The 21,663-nt window shown below is 44.1% G+C and overlaps 1 protein-coding gene across 1 annotated transcript in view; it reads right to left on the reverse strand.

The window, feature by feature from the left end:
* Positions 1-237: 237 nt before the first annotated feature.
* kcnj3a (potassium inwardly rectifying channel subfamily J member 3a) overlaps positions 238-21,663 on the reverse strand; it is a 106,791-nt gene continuing 85,365 nt past the window's right edge. Inside the window, exon 3 of the mRNA XM_034186223.1 lies at positions 238-1,739. Coding sequence (XP_034042114.1) covers positions 1,144-1,739 — 596 coding nt within the window. The 3' untranslated portion in view covers positions 238-1,143. The remainder of the gene's footprint in view (positions 1,740-21,663) is intronic.

The following is a 21,663-nucleotide window of genomic DNA, read 5'->3' on the forward strand; positions in this document are numbered from 1 at the left end:
CCGTGAAGACTGACATTATTGCTTTTGTAATAGAACAAGGGGAAAATTAACATAAAGGTTAAGCTTTCCTTAATGATTTTTCCCATAACTCTAAATTTTGTCCAGTAACACGTAAGTTGAATTTGTAATTGAGTGTAGTGCGCTACCACACAAATCCGCGGGCTAAGTCGATGGTAACGAGACAAAGTGATTGCACAGTGTTCCTCTCCTGCCATGAGAAGTTCATTTTTGACAAAATGCCCATAAAAGATTTATAATAACACAGGCTTATAACGTAATTGTTTTGTGCTTATCAAATACAAGTATTGATTCTTTCAACTTAAGTGTTACTTTAATAAGCAGGTGAAAATTGCGTAGCACTGTGCCCAGGTCCAAGAGGCCATATGATGTCGCTAATGCTTTTTTAAAATGTCAGCTGTATCCACCTGCAACATATATTGTATCAGATGAACTAATAAAGTCATAAAATCGCATATGGTAAAATATTCGATATAGGAAATACCAAAAATACAGCTGTGAACAAACATGAAAATGGAAACAAGGTAATATAGTTAAGGCTAAACATCTTTGTCTATTACCTTTGTATAGTTAAGTCAGTAAGAGGAGCATGCAATCAACATAACATTGCCACAATTTTACATTAAACGACAAAAGCAATAAACCCAAAACAAATGTATGAGCCTTTCATCACAGCAAATTAGAATCATGTAATATGGGTTTTCCAAGTTGTAAACCATATGGCTTTGTGCAAATTTTTACTGTCAGTAACTCCACCAATGACAGTGGAGAGTTTATTGTTTTCTCGTTTGTTTTTTTTTTTTTTTTGCCTTTTTTTTTTTGTAAAATATCAATGACGGTCATGCCAGAAATTACTGAGATTCTGCTCTACATGCGTTATTTCTATCATGCCAGATTGTGCTAATTGTACATCATCCTAAAAAACAACAAAAAAAAGAAGTCTTTCTTCTTAGCATGTACACTTATACAAATGTCCTTGATTCCATCACCCTATTGTATAAGGTATTTGTGCACATATTCTACATTTCTTCAAATATAAGAATACTGTCCATTAATAAATTAGGAATATTACAATGACTTTGGGTAGGTAAATAAATAGGGATGGCATAAGTTAAACTGCCTGATTTATGTAAAGCGATCTGAATTCATCTTTCTGAGTTTGGGAGGCAGGTGTCCGTCCATCCTTCCCCCTCCTCCTCCAGCCAATCGCTGCAGCTTGGGAGGCAAGTCTGCCACCGACTTACTGATGGGCTCTGTGCAGATCTTAGAGGCCTTTCCCGCCTGTTTGTCATCAGACACCCCGGGAACAGAACTGATTCGCTGCAGCTTCATTGGAAGGTCACCGAAGCTGTACGTCATTTCTGAGGTGGTGGAACTCATCCTCAGTAACTTCTTGGGCAGGCCATCCCGGCCTGTCATCTTCTGCAGTTTGGTGGGCAGTTTGGTGGTACTGTCATTGTCCTGCAGGGTCTCCAGGCAGTCCAGAGAGTTGTTTTTGTCCCCGCTGTTGCACAGGGATGGAGCCATAAGGGGGGAAGAGAGGAGCAAAGCTTCCTCCTGCTCCTTGACACTGTATGGGGGGGTGGGCACTTCAAACGTGGCATGAAACTGTGAGTAGTCCACCTTAAAAAAGCCTTCCTCCAAGGAGATAACTGGGAAGAAGCGGTGTCCCCACAGAACCTCGTCCTCAGTGTAGGATGTCCTCGCTTGGCAGGTCATTCCTGTCAAAAAGACGAACATGTTGATTATCCAGTTGAAATTCAAAGGCAAATTTTTGATACCACTTGCTCCAAGCACTGTACATGCTAGTGCCCTTACTTATAGCCATTCACTTGTGTATGGTTGTGTTTCAACACCAGAGGGTGTAAAACAAGCAAAACATTTTGAAACAGGTGATGAAGTGAAGCCTCATTTAGCACAGCATGAGATTCTTCCTTTTGATTTCAACTGTGAAACAATGTTCTAAGACGTGGCTGCTGCAAAGCTTTTGAAATGTTCTGAAACTGTGTTTCTAATTTGCAGTGAAAGGTTTTGGTATCATCCCCAGCCACACATTCTATCCATTCTTGAAATAAAGTTGTACTTTCCTGTTTTGTTGTATATATGACAAGGTTCAAGGTCTGACTTATAAGTTACTGCCACAAGTGTGAAAAAAAATTCTCAGTGTGATATAAATAGACAAAACTAATAATCACCATGTTTATCTAGAGCCACAAAAATTGTCTTCTTTCCAATAGTATGTGTACAAAGTTAGTTTGATGCATTTTTGTACTCATTAATTGGCAAATTATGTAAAAAAAAAAAAAAAACAACAAGCAAAAAATTGCATTTTTTGGTGACAAAAGTTTTGCACTTCATAATGTCAGGAGGTTTGTATCATACAGCATCAAAACATTGATGTATTTTATGGTTTTAACTTATTGTGTATAAGAGCTTGTTTGGCTTTTGGTTTTTAAGGATTCCTCTAATTTTCCAGTTTCTAAGTAACCTGGTGTCTCATACAGTCTGGTGACAAAAGTGGTGATGAGTTCTCCAAACAAAAGTAAGATTTACTTTTCTTTCTAATATATGGCACTACGTATGGTACTGACATGCATGTGTCATATACCATTTTAATCAACAAAACAAGATAAAGCAAATAAGCCATTGGGAAGTGCTGTATCCCCAGTTTTGTAAACGCTGGAGTCCAGATAGTGACTCCACCTACTGTGAAATGTAAATGTGTGAAAAAATGACATTTTCTAAAAAAAAAAAAAAAAACCCTTGCATTTTGTCAATTTTCGTTGCATATGATTGAAAACATAAATTCATGAGTCCAACAATTTGCTGTATCACAAGTTAGAATATTGTGTTGATATCTGGTCCTGAAAAAAAAAAAAAAATGCAAGTTTTTTTGAAATTGAATTTTGGGTCCTGGCACCCAGCTGAAAAAAAAAAATCCCAATATATGTGATATCATTAGTATCTCACATAGTGCGCTAAGAAATATAAATCTCTCTTTAGGAACAAGTTTAATGAATTAGTTGTGAAGTGGTATGGGGAGGAAAGATTCAGTAGGAAGGATGTTTCTCTACTGGATCATCTGTTGTGCTGCCTTGGTTTGCTGCTGTATCTGCCTCGCTCCCCCTCCCTTCCTGTGTCTGCTGGAGCCACTTGTGGAACTGATTGGATTCACCTGCTCACACTCATTAACCACCTGTACAAATACCTCATCTCTCCACGCTCACACAAACTCAGTTTGCCTACAGGTTTCTTTGGCCTCATCTTTGGATTACTTTTTTGTACTTTTATTCTGTGGCTTATACTAACGCTGTGTTTCATGCGTCCTCAGAGCTCCTGGTTCCCTCTGCTTCACTGTCCCACCTGGTCCTGTTCTGTGCTGGTTCCAGTCAAACGGTGTTTGGGTGTGACGTTCCTGCCTCCCGTTAGCTCTATCCAGGGGCGTAGGTTTGCATATGGACCATAGGGACAAGTCACAACCATTATTTTGGGATGGCAAAATAGTCCCTACCAATATTTAGCATTTTTGTTTATATAACAAAATCATTCACTATTTTTTTGCGAACTTGATACTATAATTTTAGTCGTCACGTTTTGTGTTTTCGACGTGCCAGAGTGACAGGGTTACCCATGTTGCAATTTCATTGGCTCACGTTCTTCTCACATGGATGTAAACAAAGCGCATCTCGTGGCAGGCAGTGCTTCATTTATAAAGTGGGAGGTCCCGGAGCGCAGAGGATGGGTGGCTCCGGTGCAGTGTTGCCAGATGTACAATAATTATCGTATTTGTACGATAGTTTTGCCCTCTGTACGATGTACGATCAATAATGGGAAAAAATCCAAAATGTACGATAATTTCAGTTGTTGCCCAAACACGCATCTCTCTCTGACACCCAAGAATCATTTTGCAGGCGTTGCACTCAGGCGGCATCAAAGACACAACACACACAGGGCTGCTGCTGGCTTTGGGCGACCGGGACAAAGTCATTTGAAAGCCCGCCCCCTCTCATACAAAGTAATGAGTTCCCATCCAATCTGTGCAGGACAGGAAGATTCCCCAACCAACATCTTTTTTTTTTTTTTAAACTTTATTTCAACAAATGCAACAACAAACGAACAAAACACAAGAGCAAAGAGATATACAAGAAAAATAAAAAAAGTTCAAGTTCCTTATGGAGGTGTCAACATTTTTTCTGTGTTCAACAAAATCTGCACAAGTGTCCATGGCATCGGATGACGACAGCGACCTCGAGGTTGAATTCGACTCGTTCTAGTCTGGTAATTAACACGTTTGTGTCCCTTCACAGAAAAAAAAAAATCTTTCTAGTAGTGCATTCTAGTTTCCCCATTACTATAATTACTGGTGGTATTGTCCCTACCAAAGCTGAGACCAAACCTACGCCTTTGGCTCTATCGGTCTCTCCCACCTCCAGTGCTTGGCTTCTTGGCTTGTAACACTCACAATACATATCAATAAATCATTCTGTTTTGTACTTTTGCTTGCTTTCTGCATTTTGGGTCCTAAACACTGTTCTCTCGGGTTTAACTCTAACAGGAGTTTTCGGCCACCAAATGGACTCAGCGAAAGCAGAGCAATTTCGCCTGGCCCTCAGCTCGCAGGGAAAGTTACTTGGTCAACAACAACAACATCTGTCTGCTTTATCTGATCAACAGAAATCCCTGGAGTCACAGGTATCTCAACTATGCAGTAGCATCTCTGTACTCTCTCAGCGCTTAGCAGATAGCTTAGCTTTAGCCGCCCCAGCAACAGTGCCGTCTGCCAAGCCAGCTGCAACAACCGCTTCCTCATTAGCATTAACACCTCCACGTCAGGAACCTTTTCCCTGTCACCCTGATCCATACACTGGTTCAGTGGATAAATGTGCATCATTCCTGCTTCAGTGTTTGCTTGTCTTCTCGCAAAGACCATCTATGTACACAAATGGTGGTGTACATAGATGGTGGTCTGCAATCTTCCCTCTTCCCTCGATAACCTCATTTCATTAGCCATTAAGATTGATAATCGTTTGAGGGAGAGAGGCCGAAGGGCTGCGTGCGTATCTTCCCCTCAGATCCCTCCACATGCTGACCCTGTTCCTTCTTCCTTGCGCTCCACTGGGAGTGCACTCACAGCGCACCCTACCGAGGAACCCATGCAGCTCGGTAGGGCGCGATTGACACCTGAAGAGCGTAGACGGCGCTTGTCAGCCGGGGAGTGTCTGTATTGCAGTGCCCGAGGCCATATTATTCGCGAATGCCCAGTTCGGCCAAAAGAGAACGCTCGCCAATAGACCCCTGGCTATTGGTGAGCCACACTCATTTCACAGTGGGTAACATTTCACATACCCAAATCTCGGTTACACTCTCTTTTTTTTTTCCCAATCAATCATTCAAACTCCAGGCCCTTTTAGACTCTGGTGCAGATGCTATTTTCTTAGATCCTAGAATGATCGATCAGGCTCATATTCCTCTGATTGAACTATCCAGGTTTTGGCACGTAATGGTCTCTCCCCTCTATAACTCATCAGACTGTTCCTGTTTCTTTGCTAGTTTATGGTAATCATTGTGAGTCAATTCAATTTTTTGTTTACTCATCCACTCCACCTATTGTTTTAGGGTGCCCATGGTTGCTCTTACACAATCCTGATGATGTTTGGCCGACTGGGTCCATCTCCCAGTGGAGCGAAGCCTGTCACCTCCGTTGTCTCCATTCATCTGCCGCCAACTCAGAGTTCCAGGGAGTCTATTATTTCTCCCAGTAGATCTCTCTATAATTCCTACAGAGTACCATGACCTTCAAGAAGTCTTTAGTAAGAGCCGTGCGCTATCATTGCCTGTTCACTGACCGTATGACTGCTCCATCGACTTGCTTCCGGGCGTGGAGCTTCCTTCCAGCTGCCTGTACAATCTGTCGCGCCCGGAGAGGGAATCCATGGAGCAGTATATTCAAGACTCCCTGGCTGCAGGTCTTATTCGTCCCTCCTCCTCACCCTTAGGGGAAGGCTTCTATTTTGTGGGGAAGAAGGATGGGACCCTCCGTCCCTGCATTGATTTCCGTGGGTTAAATGCCATAACAGTTCGCAACCGGTACTTTATTAGATTCCGCCTTTGACTCTTTGCAGGGAGCAGCCATTTTTTCCAAGCTCGATCTTAGGAATGCTTACCATCTAGTCCATATTAAAGAGGAAGATGAGTGGAAGACCGCATTTAACACGCCCCTGGGGCATTTTGAATATCTTGTTATGCCCTTCGGTCTCACTAATGCTCCCGCCGTCTTTCAAGCTTTGGTTAACGATGTCCTCCGTGACTTTCTCAATCATTTTGTTTTTGTCTACTTAGATGACATACTCATTTTTTTCTAAGAACCTGCCTGAACACATTCAACATGTCCGTCTAGTTCTAAAGCGTCTCTTAGAGAACAGTCTCTTTGTCAAAGCCGAGAAATGTGCCTTCCGTCAAACCTCCATGTCCTTTCTGGGTTTCATATTTGAACACAACCAGACTAGACCAGACCCTGCTAAAGTGGCCACCTCCCTCCAATCGTAAACAACTTCAACAGTTCTTAGGATTTGCTCATTTTTATCGCCGTTTCATCCGTAACTTTAGTCTAGTAGCTGCCCCCCTCCATCAACTCACTTCTAAGTCCTCTTTTCACTGGTCCACAGAAGCCGAACAAGGTTTTCAGTCGCTTAAACATAGATTTACTACTGCCCCTGCCCTTATCCAATCTGATCCGGACCGCCAGTTCATCGTGGAGGCCGATGCTTCTGACATCGGGATCAGGGCCGTTCTTTCCCAGCGGGCTGAGGGTGACAACCTATTGCATCCTTGTGCTTTTTTTCCCAGCGGTTCTCTCCTGCTGAGTGCAACTACAACGTTGGTGACCAGGAACTCTTGGCTGTGAAGGAAGCGCTGGAGGAGTGGAGACACTGGTTGGAAGGTACATCAATCCCTTTTGTTGTATGGACTGATCATAAAAACCTAACCTACATTCAAAGTGCTAAGAGACTCAACTCCAGACAGGCCAGGTGGTCTTTGATTTTTGGTCAATTCAATTTCACTCTCACTTACAGACCTGGTTCCAAAAACATTAAACCCGATGCCCTGTCTCACCAGTTTGATCCTGAGGACTACTCTGGACTGCATCCTTCACAGCCACATAATCTTAGTCACCCTCACCTGGGACATTGAGCGAGTCATCAGGGAGGCTCCAAAGACTCATCCCGACCCTGGCGGAGGACCTCCCAGCCACCTTTTTGTGCCTCCCTCAGCCAGCTCAGATGTCCTGCAGTTTGTTCACTCCTCCAAATACTCCTGTCTTTCTGGCATTTGTAGGACTATACACGTAGTTCAGCAGCATTTCTGGTGGCCCTCACTTCAAGCAGACACCTGTGAGTTTATCAATGCCTGCACCATCTGCGCTAGAAATAATCATCTCACCAACAGCCATCTGGTCTTCATCCGCTTCCCACACCTGGCCGACCATGGTCCCACATCTGCCTGGATTTCATCACCGGATTGCCTCCCTCAAGTGGAAACACGGTCATACTCACCATTCTGGACTAGTTTTCTAAGGCAGCACACTTTTTGGCTCTGCCCAAGTTACCTTCTTTGTTGGAGACTGCAAACCTCCTAGTCCATGTGTTCCGGCTGCATGGCATTCCCCTGGACATCATGTCAGACCGAGACCCCAGTTTACATCTCAAGTCTGGAAAGCCTTCTGTGCTGCTTAGGGAGCTTTGGTCAGTCTCTCGTCCGGGTTTCATCCCCAGACCAACAGGCAGGCGGAGTGGGCCAACCAGGAATTGGAAGCTGCCCTTTGCTGTGTCACTTCCTCTCATCCGTCTTCCTGGAGTGCTCACCTGCCATGGATAGAATTTGCACATAATTCTCAGGTGAGCTCAGCCACCGGCTTGTCACCTTTTGAGTGCTGTGTGAATTACCAACCACCTCTGTTTCCTGCTCAGGAATTGACTCTCTCTGTGCCTTCAGTCCAGGCCCATCTGCAGCGGTGCCGATGAGTTTGGCAGACTGCCCGCGCCGCCCTTCTCCGCACAAGAGAGAACTGGTCGCTATGCAGACCAGCATCGTGCCCCAGCCCCCCACTACCGGCCTGGGCAGGAAGTATGGTTGTCTGCCAAGGATGTGCCTCTTAAGGCAGCAGCCAAGAAGCTGGCTCCTCGGTACCTGGGTCCGTTTGTTGTGGATAAAGTTGTCAACCCTGTTGCTGTTAAGCTCAAATTGCCTCGTACCCTCAGGATCCATCCAGTCTCATGTGTGTCGTCTTAAACCAGTCTCTTCCAGCACCTTGTTCTCCTGCCTCCCGCCCGGACTATGGATGGCCATCCTGCTTGGACGGTGAGCTGCATCCTTGACGTGCGTCAATGGGGTCGGGGCTTCCAGTATCTGGACTGGGAGGGGTATGGTCCAGACGAGCGTTCCTGGGTCTCGCAGGGCCTTATTTTGGATCTCTCCCTCATCTTTGCCTTCTATTGGACTCATCCCGGTCGGCCTGGTGGGTCACCTGGGGGCTCCCGTTGAAGAGGGGGTCCTGTTGTGCTGCCTTGGTTTGCTGCTGTATCTGCCTCACTCCTCCTCCCTTCCTGTGTCTGCTGGAGCCACTTGTGGAACTAATTGGATTCACCTGCTCACACTCATTACCCACCTGTACAAACACCTCATCTCTCCATGCTCTCAGATGCCAGAAACTCAGTTTCTTTGGCCTCATCTTTGGATTACTTTTTTTTACTTTTATTCTGTGGCTTATACCAACTCTGTTTCCTGTGTCCTCAGAGCTCCTGGATCCCTCTGCTTCACTGTGCCACCTGGTCCTTTTCTGTGCTGGTTCCAGTCAAACGGTGTTTGGGTGTGACGTTCCTGCCTCCCGTTAGCTCCAGTGGTCTCTCCCACCTCCAGTGCTTGGCTTCTTGGCTTGTAACAACACTCACAATACATATCAATAAATCATTCTATTTTGTACTTTTGCTTGCTTTCTGCATTTTGGGTCCTAAACACTGTTCTCTCGGGTTTAACCCTAACAGTCTGAGAATTATGTACAACCCCTGGCAAAAATTATGGCATCACCGGCCTCGGAGGATGTTCATTCAGTTCTTTAATTTTGTAGAAAAAAAGCAGATCACAGACATGACACAAAACTAAAGTCATTTCAAATGGCAACTTCTGGCTTTAAGAAACACTATAAGAAATCAGGAAAAATAATTATGGCAGTAATGGTTGCTTTTTTAGACCAAGCAGAGGGAAAAAATATGGAATCACTCAATTCTGAGGAATAAATTATGAAATCACCCTGTAAATTTTCATCCCCAAAACTAACACCTGCATCAGATCTGCTTGTTAGTCTGCATCTAAAAAGGAGTGATCACACCTTGGAGAGCTGTTGCACCAAGTGGACTGACATAAATCATGGCTCCAACATGAGAGATCTCAATTGAAACAAAGGAGAGGATTATCAAACTCTTAAAAGAGGGTAAATCATCACGCAATGTTGCAAAAGATGTTGGTTGTTCAGTCAGCTGTGTCTAATCTCTGGACCAAATACAAACAACATGGGAAGGTTGTTAAAGGCAAACATACTGGTAGACCAAGGAAGACATCAAAGCGTCAAGACAGAAAACTTAAAGTAATGTCTCAAAAATCGAAAATGCACAACAAAACAAATGAGGAACGAATGGGAGGAAACTGGAGTCAACGTCTGTGACCGAACTGTAAGAAACCGCCTAAAGGAAATGGGATTTACATACAGAAAAGCTAAACGAAAACCATCATTAACACCTAAACAGAAAAAAACAAGGTTACAATGGGCTTGCTATGTGTCGACGCGGGTTGAGGAGCGAACCTGCGTCTGACGGAACCCAGCGCTAAAATAACCAGAAAGCGGTTCCAATAACAAAACAATTTATTTCTTTCACCCTCTGGTGCATGACAAAGTGAATGAACAAAAGATGCGTCAGTCTGGTGGAGTGAAGGCTGGCACGCTCTCCAGCGCCTAAAAGGATCGAAGCCTGGCGCTTCTGGACTCACTTTACCGCCAAACACCCCCCAGGTGGACACGACAAACCGACTCTCTGCGAAGGATAGAAGAGGTGAGGTAAGTCAGCAGTTACAAACAATATCCTTCAAAAGGCACACACTATCAGCAACACATTCAGGTCTGTATTTAAGCTTTATGTAAATGAGCAGCTTCTCACAACAGGTGGAGGATCAGTTGTCCGCACACCACGGCAGTGAGAAGCGAGCTGCACAATTCTCATCACAATTCAAATCCACTGCGTAACAAAATACCAAGTTACTATCAACAATTAGTCAAACAATTATTCACCTCTGATGTGTGCTGACAGCATGTGTCCCTCACCCTTCTTCCTTCAGAGGCATGATGTGTCAAACCCAGGCGCGGTCCTCAGCGTCTCACAAACGAACATCACAAGGTCGAGTTCCCGGCAATTCTGCTTGAATCACACATGGCTTAAATGCAGAACGCCATCTAATTATCTGCTTCAGCTGAAAGTCTTTAAGGTTGCATGTGAGCACCATCCACAGGTGCTGCACATAACGTTGATGAGGGTGAAGGACTCTTCAGCCAGCACCTTCTCCACAGACAAATCAGTTTTCATACCACCTGGAGAGCAAAGAAAAGAAAAGAACACCAAAATGTCAAGCCACAACCCCCCAACACACAACAGTACCCCCCCTTTAACGGGAAGCCTCCCGGCGACCGAACAGACCAGGTCTGAGAACAGCACCTCCCTCCGGGGTCCTCGTCAGGTAGCAGACAGCACAATGCTCCCAAGGTCCACCACAGACAGCAGGACAGGGCACCGCAGCTGGAAGGCCGGCTGGCATCAACAAAAACCCCAAAACAGTCCCCAGTACAAACCAACACACAAGAAAAACATAAAACCCACCCAAAACCTCCCCAGGGGACCGTCCCATCCAACCCCGGGAAGAAAAGAAAAACTCCCAAACGCAAAAACCCAACACAGCCCCACAAACACAATACAAGCATAAATGCATAAAAGAGAAATAACCAACAACCCCCCCAGAACGACCTGCAGAGCCCAACCCCCCCCCCCCCCCCCAGAAGGCCTTTACCGCCGGTTCCATGAGGAATAGCCAGAACCGGAATCCCACAAAGGTCCCCAGGTACACATGGAGCAAACGGCGCCCCCCAGAGGACCGTACCATCAAACCCCAGGAGGCACCCTCCCCACAACCCCGGAACCCCGGAACCCCAGACCCGGCCACACCTGGCTAGTCGGCCCCACAAGCCAATTCCCCCCCAAGAGGACCGTCCCATCAACCCTGGAGGTGGAACCCGGAAGGAAACAAAACAAAATCAAAGTCCAACCCCCGGAGGACTACCTTAAACAACCCCGGGGGCAAATAAAACAACCGTTAAACCTGTTACCTTCCCCGGCACCCCAAAAGACCCCAGGTCCATCCCAGAACCCCTCGGCGGCTCAATTTTGGCGAACGGCACAAAACATTAAGCCGGGGAAGGGAACAGGAAAAACTAACCCAGCCCCAACCCCAAGGCGCAGCGGAAAACCGGAAATACGTCCGGTGCCCCAACTCGACCATACCCCAGCCTCTCGGGAGGGGTGGAACTACCGAAATGGCGAACGGCAACAGATCGGCCCACCCCTCCGACTGAGGTATGTTCCCGCTGCACCACACCCCGGCAACACCAATGACGAACGGTACAAAGGCTCACCGAGGCTGGAGTGGAACCGGGCCCTAACCAAACCAAGAAAAACGCCCCTAACAACCCCCCCCTAGGTGCAGAGGTCTTCTGAGAACGCTCAGCGTGACCAACCTGCACCACCCCACAACCCACAAGACGAACGGTCTTGGGGCAAGTGAGGTTGGGGTTAGGGATGTAGGGAAATAAAAAACAACAAAACAAAACGACCCCAAAACCCAAACAGAAAATACCTAAATACACATAAAAAAATAACGATCAAGTGAGCCCAGACGGGCTTCTAACCGCCTAACGTTCACTCCACCAGACACGCCTCTGACTCCCCAAACAATTATTCACCTCTGATGTGTGCTGACAGCATGTGTCCCTCACCCTTCTTCCTTCAGAGGCACGATGTGTCAAACCCAGGCGCGGTCCTCAGCGTCTTACAAACGAACATCACAAGGTCAAGTTCCCGGCAATTCTGCTTGAATCACACATGGCTTAAATGCAGAACGCCATCTAATTATCTGCTTCAGCTGAAAGTCTTTAAGGTTGCATGTGAGCACCATCCACAGGTGCTGCACATAACGTTGATGAGGGTGAAGGACTCTTCAGCCAGCACCTTCTCCACAGACAAATCAGTTTTCATACCACCTGGAGAGCAAAGAAAAGAAAAGAACACCAAAATGTCCAGCCACACCCCCCCAACACACAACAGGGCTAAGGAAAAGCAATCGTGGATGACTGGATGAAAGTCATATTCAATGATGAATCTCGAATCTGCATTGGGTAAGGTGATGATGCTGGAACTTTTGTTTGGTGCCGTTCCAATGAGATTTATAAAGATGACTGCCTGAAGAGAACATGTAAATTTCCACAGTCATTGATACGGGGCTGCATGTCAGGTAAAGGCACTGGGGAGATGGCTGTCATTACATCATCAATAAATGCACATGTTTACGTTGATATTTTGGACACTTTTCTTATCCCATCAATTGAAAGGATGTTTGGGGATGATGAAATCATTTTTCAAGATGATAATGCATCTTGCCATAGAGCAAAAACTGTGAAAACATTCCTTGCAAAAAGACACATAGGGTCAATGTCATGGCCTGCAAATAGTCTGCATCTTAATCCAATTGAAAATCTTTGGTGGAAGTTGAAGAAAATGGTCCATGACAAGGCTCCAACCTGCAAAGCTGATCTGGCAACAGCAATCAGAGAAAGTTGGAGCCGGATTGATGAAGAGTACTGTCACTCTTTAAGTCCATGCCTCAGAGACTGCAAGCTGTTATAAAAGCCAGAGGCAGTGCAACAAAATACTAGTGATGTGTTGGAGCGTTCTTTTGTTTTTCATGATTCCATAATTTTTTCCTCAGAATTGAGTGATTCCATATTTTTTTTCCCTCTGCTTGGTCTATAAAAGTAACAGTTACTGACTGCCACAATTTTTTTTTTCCTGATTTCTTATAGTGTTTCTTAAAGTTTCTTTGTAGGCTCTCAGTTGTCCAGGTGGTTTCCATAGTAGAGAAGCTTGAATCTTCATTAGGAGGGTGCTAACTAGAGCACAATAGGTGCTAATTAGAGCTATTGTTTAGTCACTAGCCTATAGCAGTCGGACTCTCGGTAGGAGGGGTCTGGTTAGGTTTAAAAAAAAAACTCCAGCTTTTGTTGGCTTCTGTATTTTCTTCTCTACAAGAGTCAAGACAGAAGTCAGACTACCAGAGCAAGAATTTTAGCTGAGGAAGCTTCTGCGATTTGAAGCGAAACGTCCTCGCGTCAAGCAACCCCGTCCAGTCGAAGATTCAAGCTTCTCTACAGTGTTACTTAAAGCCAGAAAGTTACCATTTGAAATGACTTTAGTTTTGTGTCATGTCTGTGATCTGCTTTTTTTCTACAAAATTAAACAACTGAATGAACATCCTCCGATGCCGGTGATTCCATAATTTTTGCCAGGGGTTGTAGACTCCTCTTGCGAATCTAAGTCACACAACATGTTGCTATTGTATCAAGAAGCACTGTCTGACTTAAGAATGGATTAACTAAATTTTTAACCTGTTTACTGTTTTCTCTTCCTCTATCAAGTGTGATAAATCTGTCTAGTTCTTATGTATTGACAATTATTACTGATCTAAAAGGAGAGATGTGTATTTACATTTATGTTTGAGCATTGTCAATGCCTTTAATAAATTGTTCATGGCTATTAAACTATCAACATTTTTGCATTTTTCTTTTCAGATCTGAATTCCTGAGAATTTTTTACTTAAGAATCAATCAAAAAAAACTCTCGCACACTGCCTCACTTGCAACACAACACGAGTGAATTTAATCAAGCAAACAAGCAAGCAACGTTTCATCATCATCATCAGGCAAAAAAAAAAAAAAAATCCCAGGAGTGATCCTCCCTTTTTTTTCTTTTTTTTTGCCTGATGATGGCCTTTGGCCGAAACGTTGCTTGCTTGTTTGCTTGATTAAATTCACTCTTGTGTTGTGTTGCAATTGAGGCAGTGTGCGAGAGTTTTTTTGGTTTGTTTAGCAGCCTTTGTGCCTTCTCTTACGCACCTGTCGTTAAGGGATGTGCGAAGTGATTTCTTTTTTTACTTAATCAATGAAATTTCCTGAATTATGTAATGCTGAAAATATGGCCATTTTTTGCAGTCAAATTTAAGTGAGACCTTGACCCTTGTCATATTTCCTATATTTGCCCATGTGGTGGGCATCATGTTTCTCTTGCTCAACTTGGTAGCTGATGATGACATGAAAGTAGGCACCAGTGGGTGGAGCACATTGACTAGCACACAACATGCTCAGTGTTCAGCAGGTGGCAAGCATATCTAAGGGATAATAAATAGGCAAAATAAAAAAAGCTAGTATTTTGATTGATCTGGTGCATCAAAGTTAACAATCATCAATAGCCCTTCATCCTCATTACTTGCTCTTTTAATTTGGTGAGTTACAAGACAAGAGTATTTATTGTTTTTTACTCATTGCTTAAACAAGCTGGCTGGCATAGACTAACTCATTCATCTATATTTTTGCTGTACAAGTCCAATGTTGCAAGGAAAACAATTAAGCAATGCAGCCCTGCTGTCATTTGTAGCTGGCATGGTGCCGGATGAAACAGCATTATGGTGTTCACCAGGATTTGTGCCATTTTCAGATCACACAGCAACACTGTTGGAAACAAAACAGCTTTCACTTATTAGGCAACCACCTACTTAAAAACATAAATGTAAATTTTCAAAAATGTTCATTAAAAAAACATCACTGAAAATATAATTTGCCAAAATCATTTGCAAAATCCATATGCTTAAATTCCTTCCATTACCTGGGGATCACCATCACCCAGGACCTCAAGTGGGAGGTGAACGTCAGCTCTCTCACCAAGAGAGCACAACAGAGGAAGTATATTCTGCAGCAGATAAGGAAGTTCAACCTGCCAAAAACAATGATGGTGAACTTCTACACTGCCATCAAGTCCATAATCTCCTCCTGCATCACCATCTGGTACGCTGCTGCCACTGCTAAGGACAGGTGTTGACTGCACCGTATCATCCATGCAGCAGAGAAGGTGATCAACTGCAATCTGCCATCCCTACAGGACCTGTACACCTCCAGGGCACTGAGGTAAGTAAGGAATAGGTACGTAAGGGATAGTGGCTGATTCCTCTCACCCAGGACACAAACTTTTTGTTACCCTCCCCTCTGGCAGACGGCTGAAGTCCATCAGGACCAAAACCTCAAGACACAATAACAGCTTCTTTCCGTCTGCAGCTCATCTTATAAATAATGCCAGACACCTCCATTTACCCTGCCCCCCCCGCCCCGCCACTCCCACAAAGTACAGATTGATCATCCCTGCACTCAAACATACTGTACATTTGCATGTCTTTCCACAGTCCCATTCCTATGGAGCTAAATCAAGGCCAAAAGTTTTGTAATCTGAAAATAAAGATTGAAAAAATAAATTTTGAAACTAAAAAATAAATTTTGAAACTGAAAATTCAAAGTTTGTTCTTTAATTTTATAATCATTTAAAAAGTATTATCAAAATAAGTGTAAGATATACATATTTTTCAGTTTAAATAAATTTTTGATTCAGCTCTGTAATTTTTTTTTTAATCAAATTTCTTTTCATTCATATTTCTTTTTTTCACCTTCAGATCTTTTTTTCACTTTCAGATCTTATTTTTTCAGTTTCAAAATTTTGGCCCTGTTCTGGCGTGGGAGGGCATGGCTTCGACTGAGAGGGGCGTGGAATTGTGAGTGACAGGAGAGCAGTCAGTCCTCACATGATGTTGTTTTGCTGTGGTTTGGATCCTGTGCACTCTGCGCTGTCCTGGTTCCGTGCTGAAGGTGAGTTTCATGTTTAATAATGTTGTCATGGCCTGGGATACAGTTCCACATCAAACCTCCTACAGAGTTCAGATGGTGACCAAGTATATGTATATTACAGGGGCTGAGATCCATTCAGCTGTGGCACATGCAATGACGCATGAGACCACAGAGAGGCGCAGCGTCACACGGTACTTTCAGTTTGACTGTACGCTGTTCACACCCATGTATATCATGAATGCATACCACATACATGTTATTACATATCAACATTTCCTTTGCCAGATTGTTTCAAATGCTGTTTTGATGCCATCAGAATATGTAGATTGAGATCAGATCAAAAACTGCACATAGAGCGCCATCAGGCGTGCGCCCCATCTCGATGGTGCAAAGAGTGTTTTGAACATGTGCAACACACTCAGGACAGCCAAGCGAATGGGACCAAATATGTATGTAGACTGCTCAAAGACTGCCATCCATTCATCTTTAGACCGCACCTCAATATTTCCCAACTGTGGCCGGATGTATCATTCTGACACCATTCGGCCTCAATCGGTGTATGTGTGAGTGTTACGGGGTACAACATATAAGCCTGACTGAAAATCATGCTCAAACTAAACACCATAGAAAGAAACAGACAGTGGTTAAAATATTCTACACAGTGAAGGATTTGATTCTTAGTAATAATAAACAGATAATGTTGAGGAATGCACATTATGCAAACTGAATACACTCATCACATGAAAGAAACATGTCCAGGAGTAAATTGAAAATTGACTTTAGAGGTAAAGAAGAAGAAGAGTGTGAGAGCTCAACAAAGGATCAGATGGTGGAAGCTAAAGGAGGAAGACTGTTGTGTGAAATTTAGCGAGCAGGTGAGAGAAGCACTGGTTGGAGGGGAAGCAATTTTGGACAACTGGAAAAGTACTGCAGATGTGGTGAGGGAGACAGCTAGGGCAGTACTGGGTATGACATCTGGACAGTGGAGGGCAGTACAGGGTATGACATCTGGACAGCTGAAGGAAGACAAGGAGACTTGGTGGTGGAATGAAGAGGTCCAGGAAAGCATAAGAAGAAAGAGGTTGGCAAAAAAGTTTTGGGATAGTTGGAGAGATGAAGAAAGTAGATAGGAGTACAAGGAGATGTGACGTAAGGCGAAAAGAGAAGTGGCAAAAGAAAATGAGTGAGAGAAAAGGCTGTATGATGTGGTGAGAGTAAATCAGGAAGTACAAGAGATTAGTAAGGAAGAAATGAGGGCTGCGATGAAGAGGATGAAGAGTGGAAAGGCAGTTGGTCCAGATGACATTCCAGTGGAGGCATGGAAATGTCTAGGAGAGATGGCAGTAGAGTTTTGAACCAGATTGTTTAATAAAATCTTGGAAAGTGAGAGGATGCCTGAGGAGTGGAGACGAAGTGTGCTGGTTCCTATTTTCCAGAACAAGGGTGATGTGCAAAGCTGCAGTAACTACAGAGGCATAAAGTTGATCAGCCACAGCATGAAGTTATGGGAAAGAGTAGTAGAAACTAGGCTTAGAAAACAGGTGAAGATCTTTGAGCAGCAATATGGTTTCATGCCAAGAAAGAGCACTACAGATGCAATGTTTGCTCTGAGAATACTGTTGAAGAAGTACAGAGAAGGCCAGAAAGAGTTACATTGTGTATTTGTGGACTTAGAAAAAACTTATGATAGGGTGCCAAGAGAAGAGCTGTGGTATTGTATGAGGAAGTGTTCCCAGCCCCCATCGACAGGCTGACACCCCGCTGAAACAACCAGATCATTTCCAACATGAAGGCTTTGTTGATCCGGGACCTCGTCTGACTTTCACAAAAAGGCAGAAGATATGGACATCAGCACTTTTTCGGCACATTCCACCATTACAGGAGTTTTTTTCATGGAAAGAAAAGCGGAGGGACGCGCCATTGAGCCGTTCATTACACGGGACAAAACCACCTCGGTGTTGGTCTCACAGGACGGCTTTCAGGTGGATTTCATACGGATTCCGGTTGCTTTCCAGTCGTGTGAATATCCGATTGTGATTGTGCATGAGCTGGACATGCCAGAACATGTCCCGTGAGGCTTCATCATGGCGTTGCTTTGTGCCGAGCGGCTGCACCGCGACGCGCGGAACTCCTCCGCACGTCTGTCTTAATGTGCCGGAAAAGTGCTGATGTCCACGTCTTTTCACAATTCCTGTGCTAGTCAGATGACATACCAGATCAAGACAGCGTCCAGTTTAAAAATGAACGGCACATTTCACTGTTACAGGAGTTTTTGTCACGGAAAGAGAAGCGGCTCCACCGCGTGTCGCGGTACAGCCGCTCGGCGCAAAGAAACGCCGTGATGAAGCCTCACGGGACATGTTCTGGCATGTCCAGCTCATGCACAATCACAATCGGATATTCACACGACTGGAAAGCAACCGGAATCCGTCTGAAATCCATCTGAAAGCCGTCCTGTGAGACCAACACCGAGGTGGTTTTGTCCCACGTAATGAACGGCTCCGTGGTGCGTCCCTCCGCTTTTCTTTCCATGAAAAAAACTCCTGTAATGGTGGAATGTGCTGAAAAGTGCTGATGTCCACATCTTCTGCCTTTTTGTGAAACTCAGATGAGGTCCCGGATCAACAAAGCCTTCACGTTGGAAATGATCTGGTTGTTTCAGCGGGGTGTCAGCCTGTCGATGAGGGCTGGGAGCGCGCCGCGCTCTCAGGAGTTGTGGGCAGTCCTTAAAGCGGCAGTAACACTCCGTAATCTGCGTAATAGTGGAAGGTTCATTAGCCTGGCCGGCTGGCTGAAAACTAGATTCACACCATGCCATGCATGCTCAGACATTGCTGGCCAGTCCCCATATGATCTTGTCTGTACGTGATTATCAGTATGGCATGAGAGCCCGCCCACACATGTGCATTGTGTGGAGTGTTGTTCATGTTGTTCATGGCACAATATGTGTTCTCTAGCTGAGTTGCGAGTACACAGTGGTCAGCTGTTCCAGCTGGACACTACAGCCATCCAGATGCGCACTGCGCTGGACAGTGATTGCACTCCGGCAACCTAAGCTGCATCTGACAAAGGTGGATCATGGTGTGTGTGTGTGTGGGGGGGGGGGGGGGTATGCCATTTGTGTTGCTTGGTAATGGCACACTAGTGGGACACTTAGAACATGTGCAGCCATTCACACAGCCAGCTCGAAAGTGGTCACCTGCGCTCTACTCTAGTGCCGGCTGCGCAAATATCCCCATCTTTTGTAAGTGCCCCACGAGTGGTGTTGGATGTTGGTGAATGGCACCTGGACTCTGACCGACTCTAGCCAAGAGTGGGTCAAATGGCCATTCATCTGGGATTCACCGATATTTGTGAAGGCTACCTAGATCGCACCATTTGGCCACGGTTCGACATGGCCGATGATTTCATTCAGCTACTCGGCCGCGGCACGATATGCCCGACCTACGTTCATCATGCCATGCGAAATGATCAGATGGCAGTGCAACCTCATCTTGCACACCGTTTGAATGGGTTTCTGTCGCGAGCAGCACGTGAATGTAGAGTGCATGTGCTGTGCCCGAATGGTTGTGACGATTGCGGTACGAGGCGTTCGAGGTGGCTCTGATTTTTCATGAGTGACATACAATTCCTCCTTCATGCACCAGTTGGCTTCAATCGTATTATGTGTGAAGGGGCCGGAAGAAGGGACACTTGAGATGTTATGGACAGAAAATGCCCTGTTCAGGATTTGGAAGTTCTGCAAATTGGACAGGTTTCATTAAACTGTCAAATAAATCCTGTTTGAACTGGTGTTGACTGGGACCAGAGTGCTGTTTGGGGCTCTCGGTCCTGTTTTTGATCCTTTATCCAAGAGTGGAACTGTTGTTGTAATGTCCTGAGGGGGCATAAATTCAGTCAGGGAGTTTGGGCTCTCTTCAGGTACTTTAGCCACTTTTCCACTACAAAGCTCCAGCACTACTCGGCTCTACTCTACTCGGTTTGGTTCCAAGCACGAGCTTTTCTACTGCAAATAGTACCTCTTCAACGTGGGAGGGGTCAGCAGAGCAAACTGCAGTGATGTCGTTTTATACCCGACACAAACATAAACAATGGCGAACGCCGTGTGTTTATTGCTGTGAGTTTTTAAGAGAAAGTTGCTGGCAGCGAGAAAAACACGTTTGAGACATACAGAAGACTTTGGGAATTCATATGAAGATGAAGACGAGAAGATACAAACTGCTAGAGATGAAGAGGCAAAGCATGACGGTAAGCTAATCGTTAGCTTCCTAAGCTCGTAAATAATTAATAACTGCAGGCTGTTGCTATTAACTATTAAAATTGTGGCTGTTTTGACGTCAGTGACTTGGTCTGTAAATAAAGACGCGTTTCTGAGCGATAAACGTGTTAATGTCAATACTTTTTTTTTTTTTTTACCAAAGTAACTTGCTTTGATAACTTATTGTTAAATCTCAAATGTGGGAGTTTGTGCGTTTACTGACGTTCACGCACAAAATGTTGATGCGGTTTTAATGACCGTTAATTAATATCGTCACTGAACTCGAACAGGCTTAAAACACATTAAAAATGTTTGTTTTTCATCCAGATTTTAATGTTCAATGGACAAATTTAAAATATGAAATCTAATAAGATAATTATTAAAGGAGTCATATTGTGCAGAAAGAATCAGCCTCCAAACTCCCACAATTCTGTTTTTATAGACATTCTTTATAATATATCCTTTTATTGTCATATAAACACATAAATACACATTGTATTTACACATAAATACAATGAAATTTGCCTGCATTTAACCCATCCAAATTACACTTAGACAGTGCTCCCAATTTAAGACCAATTTACAGCTTGTTTAATACCCCCTTGATATGTAACAAAAATAACCCTGATCCTTTTTTACCTGATTATTAATTGCCCCAAACACACACAGATCTGAGGTTTTTTTTTAATATACCTGCAATTAAATGATTCATTTAGATTAACTAATCACAAACCCTGTAATCAATTACATTATTTTTTTAATAACCTGACAGCACTAATTAAAATATGTATGCTGTATGTGTGTGTTTCAGATGGTTTTCTCAGAGTCACCGCTGCAGAGGTTCATGCCACGGAATGGGACACCTTTGTCATCATCATGTTATACACCAGTTATGTTTCACTGTGAATTTTTAATACATTTTTGTACTGTTTGCTAAAATGTCTCCACTTTTGTGTAACATCATTTTGATTTGTAAAAGTTACCAAGGTTTACTGATTTAAAGGCTAACAGTTTGAAAAGCTGTTTAAGCATAATCCAGTAGTAAAATAAGTTTTACATTTAATGGGGTCATAAATGTAAATGTAACAGACAGTAAAACTGGTTGTTCAAAATGGTTGTTTACAAAAATTACATTACAAAATCTCCTTTAACAGTGGAATGTCCGGATAAACTGCTGATCTTGACCTCTTCTGAAAGTTCTCTGTTCTCTCACAACGTCCTGGGTCAACAGAGGCTTAAATTTGGAAGCTTTCAGCTCGAAACAGGCAGACAGCGGCGGCTCAGGGCGCGTCGCGACGTCCCCCTCCGTGGGCAGTCCTTAAAGCAACAGCAACAGTCCATAATCTCTCAT

This window comes from Thalassophryne amazonica, chromosome 14 (assembly GCF_902500255.1).
Source record: "Thalassophryne amazonica chromosome 14, fThaAma1.1, whole genome shotgun sequence".
Taxonomy (NCBI): Eukaryota; Metazoa; Chordata; class Actinopteri; order Batrachoidiformes; family Batrachoididae; genus Thalassophryne; species Thalassophryne amazonica.